The sequence below is a fragment of the Musa acuminata genome, chromosome BXJ1-9 (assembly GCF_036884655.1).
Source record: "Musa acuminata AAA Group cultivar baxijiao chromosome BXJ1-9, Cavendish_Baxijiao_AAA, whole genome shotgun sequence".
In the NCBI taxonomy this organism is placed as follows: Eukaryota; Viridiplantae; Streptophyta; class Magnoliopsida; order Zingiberales; family Musaceae; genus Musa; species Musa acuminata.
Window position 1 is genome coordinate 46,444,752 of NC_088335.1, and position 3,997 is coordinate 46,448,748.

At 42.7% G+C, this 3,997-nt stretch overlaps 1 protein-coding gene across 2 annotated transcripts; it reads left to right on the forward strand.

The window, feature by feature from the left end:
• The first annotated feature begins 342 nt into the window (after positions 1 to 342).
• LOC135594403 (LOB domain-containing protein 36-like) lies at positions 343 to 2,737 on the forward strand. 2 transcript variants are annotated; one of them, XM_065084782.1, is made up of 2 exons: positions 343 to 651; positions 1,169 to 2,737. In XM_065084782.1, exon 2 carries the CDS (start codon positions 1,185 to 1,187, stop codon positions 1,953 to 1,955), a length of 771 nt encoding a protein of 256 aa, XP_064940854.1. In that variant the 5' UTR covers positions 343 to 651; positions 1,169 to 1,184; the 3' UTR covers positions 1,956 to 2,737. The 2 variants fall into 2 exon arrangements, 1 of the variants encoding a protein (XP_064940854.1); XR_010480087.1 differs by lacking the exon at positions 343 to 651 and having other exon boundaries at positions 681 to 2,012; positions 2,156 to 2,737.
• The last annotated feature ends 1,260 nt before the right edge of the window (positions 2,738 to 3,997 follow it).

Below are 3,997 nucleotides of genomic sequence, written 5' to 3' on the forward strand. Positions count from 1 at the left end.
TGTCTACATTACATTATCTAAAGAAATAGTTGACTTCACAAACTTAAGTTTCTTGTGGAGACATCTTGTTGGAATCATAATTACCAGATTCGCATGGTTCAGTCACATCAGCAGAGTGAATCATATTCCCTTTCTACCATATCAGAAATCATCAAATATGTATGTGAATGAATCCCTGGATTAGGTTCATGCAATTTTGTGAACATAGAAAAGATCATAAACAAAAAATTCCAGTTGTTAACATTAATTATCTCCAGCAGAATGGAAAGAGATTGAGGTTTGAAGCAGGAATAAGGCAGATCAAGATGGCAAGGGAATGGGCATGGTTATCCCTATGGAACACCACAGAATGAAAGATGATCTTGCAACATTTCCATTATTATTATTATTACGGACCAGACGCATTAATGGATCATCCAGTCGTGCACAAGTTGAGATGAGAGTTGGCTGACGTCGTTGCCATGGAGAGGAGAGAAAATTATTGTTCTTGGAGTTAGTCGTACTTCTCCTCCTCCTTCCTGCTTTATATCCTTATTTTTAACCTCATCATCTTCTTTCTCCGCTTGTGTTGGGATCTGCAACCTACCCTCTCCATAGGAAGTGGCGGAAATCCTTCCGATCCAAGCGGGCTGAAGGCAGACAGAGTCCTCGGTAAACAAATACCCTTCTTCTGGCTCTCCTTTTTCATTAATCATTTTCTCCCTTTCTCTCACCATAAACAAAGACTCTTCATGCTCTTCTTCTTTTCCCCTTCTTCTTCCTCAGCGCTTTCTCAGTGGCTTTTGTTTTGGTTTGGTTTTCTTTTGTTCCTGATTTGAGATAAGGAAACGAATTTACAGATTGTTTGCGCTGATCTAACTGTAGTTGCTTTCCATCACACACGAGAGGAAGAGAGTGGAGAAGATGAAGACTTTCTTGCACCCAGATCTAGCTATGGGTTGGACCTTTAGGTCGAACAGCTTTGTCATAGATGCCAGTCCTAACATCCTTTGGAATGATTACAAGAAACCCTAACCCTAATTATTGCTTTTTTGTCATCATTCTTCCTAAAAGGCTTACTTTCTCTTCCTCAAGAGGACAAAAGCTTATCTGATTGTTCTTAGGTTCGCTATTTTCGGATGAGGATTCTGTGCGTCTTCGATTCATGCTTTCGTTTTGCTGTTTCAAGGGAAGTAAGGAGGGCGATGTCGTCGAGCTCGCCATGCGCGGCGTGCAAGCTCTTGAGGCGTAAGTGCACGCCCGAGTGCATATTTGCACCACATTTTCCGCCGGACCAGCCGGCGAAGTTCGCCAACGTGCATCGAGTCTTCGGGGCGAGCAACGTCGCGAAGCTGCTCAAGCAACTCCGCCCAGAGCAGCGCGAGGACGCGGTGGCGTCACTGTCATACGAGGCGGAGGCGCGGCTGCGTGACCCCGTCCACGGGTGTGTCGGCTATATCTACCTCCTCCAGCACAAGCTCAAGGAGGTGCAGCATGATCTGAGTAACGCGAAGCGGGAGCTCTCCACCTACATTGGCCCCGTCGCGTTCGGGCCCAATCTTCCCCATCAGTACCATCACCAGCTACAGGGGGTTTCTCCGTCGCCATTTGGGATTCGGGGGATGGGTATTGGAACGGGGCTGGCACTCTCGGCGCCTGCTACATGGCCCCAGGGGCAGATGCTGATCATGAGCGAGCAGCATCAGCATCAAAGGCAGCAAATGCCAGAGATGCACCAGGCCGCAGTGGAAACTCCCGTGGCTGCAAGAGAGCAGGAGATGTTCACCAGTTACCCACAGATCCAGGGGTATGATCGGATGGCCGGTGGCGCTGCAGTTGTGGCTACAGTCTCAGCACAGCTGTTCAACAGCCCATCTGCAGCAGAGCAGCGGCATCCGCAACCTCAGCAATACGCTGAGCGACTATGGGCGAAGGCTAGGGGTGAGGGGAGGAGCGGAGCAAACCCTTCCGCTTGAAGAAAACAAAGGAGAACGACGAAACGAGCAATGTCTTGAGACCTCTCCCACCTCGAGGTGCGGATTCTCCTCTCACATCACACATGCAATAGGCTACATAGACTGAATCATATGTCTCTGCAACCTACACCGTTCATTCAATTACATTTACAAATAGATTTTAATTTAAATTGTTATGTGCATGAGATGATCGACATTAGGGTGTTTCAAGAGGCAGGAGAAGTCCCTATTACATTGTATCTCTTCAATGAGCCGAAAGCTATCATACCCTGTTGCAACGTCGAGCATAGGGGATGTAGGAGGAGGGAAGACTGTCGAATGGAACAAGCAAAGTGAATGGTGTGCAGGATTACTGTGCAGAAGTAGCAGTCATAAGCAGTAGTTCGCAGCGGAAATGGAGTCAGATAAACATTACCTCTCTCTTCGCCTTGGTCATCAAGAAGATGTCATCCTCTTGAAGCTCCCCAGTTGAGTCATTTTGCCTTCTGCAGTGCGTTGGTTCATGTGACTGCAGTACCTTCCCTTCCGAGATATCATTAATTATATATGGATGGATCACTTCTTCCTCCACAACCAGCTGGTATCTTTGCTTTTCTTCTTTGCCTTCAGTTTTTCTTCCCCTTCAATCATTCTGGTTTGAATCTTTTTTTGGTGTTTCATTTATTGTTTGCACTGGCTGCCTGAGGGATTTGATAGTGCTGTTTGTACTCTATAAAGAAGCTTATCTGGCTACACTCCTTAGGTTTCAAATGCTAAGTTTCATGGGTATAATAATTCTTTTGATTTGGAGGAGATCTGAGTGCAGATTTCTTTATATATCTATGCAGTTAACACATTTCTTTTTGTTCTTTTGAATGAATGCTAAGATCTTCCCGAGAAAGAAGATCTCTCAAGTTGCCTGATCAATAGTACAGTAGTTCGACCAGAAGGATTTGAAAGACTTTGGAAGTTGCCTGATCTCTCTTTTGATTTGTACAATGCCTCCTCCTTCCACCTTGACTTGCTCAGTATATAAAAAATGTGTTGTGGTTGCTAATAAGTGCAACCTCTTCTTTCTTCTGCTTCACATGGATTTCAGCAACACAAAGTCAAAACTGCTATGGTCCTCTCTTCTCTTTTATTATTTTTTTGATCCTTTATCTTGCCAAATGAATTAAGATAAGGTCTTCACTGGAAATCTATTCCCAGGTACAGCAGTAACATCACATGTGAAGGAACTTGTGCCAGTGATGCTACCAGGTTCTCAAAGAAACCCAAAATATTATGTTAAAGAATGGAAGATATCAGATTCATGTTACATTTATGTTACTTACCAATTAGGTTTTATCCTCTTGAATGTTTTATTCCTTGCATTTTGATTCTTATAAAAATGAATTTAGCTTTAAAATACTTATGGCTGTGAGAATACCAGCTTATTACCATAGTCCCTATTTCAGGCAGCTAAAGATAGAGAAGGCTTTATCTTAATTTCTTTTTGGGTTTGGAAATAGTCCAATCACCAACACCCCATAGCTCTTAAAACCTACAGCCAATTATCAAACTAATAATGAATTATGAGTTCTTTCTTTCATAACCCAGTTTATATGCAAAGAGATCAAACATACAAACTGATACCAAAGAGTTTGCTTCAAGAACAGCCAGCCATTGAGGGTATTGCAACTGCTGTTGCTCTTTTTCTTTAATAACATAAGATGTAATCATTTCACCCTTGGAGATGACATATAAGTTCTTCAGCATTGCTGTAGATCACTGAAATATATTGGTATGAGATATGGAGAGAAAGTGGAACTGTCATGTCTTATAAGCCATCATGAGAAACAACCTTTTATTGATGACAACAACTTGTATGCTTATTGGTTCATGAACTTTGCCATGCCTCATTGGAGTTTGACTCATTGTGGCTATTTCTTATCAATCTCCTATTTCTGCTGGAAGTTGTCTACCTTCAGAAGATGACACCTTCTGCTACATCTGCAGCAAAAATTACAACTAAATATACATATGAAACATAATAACCTGTTAAAAAAAAAATTATTTGTTAT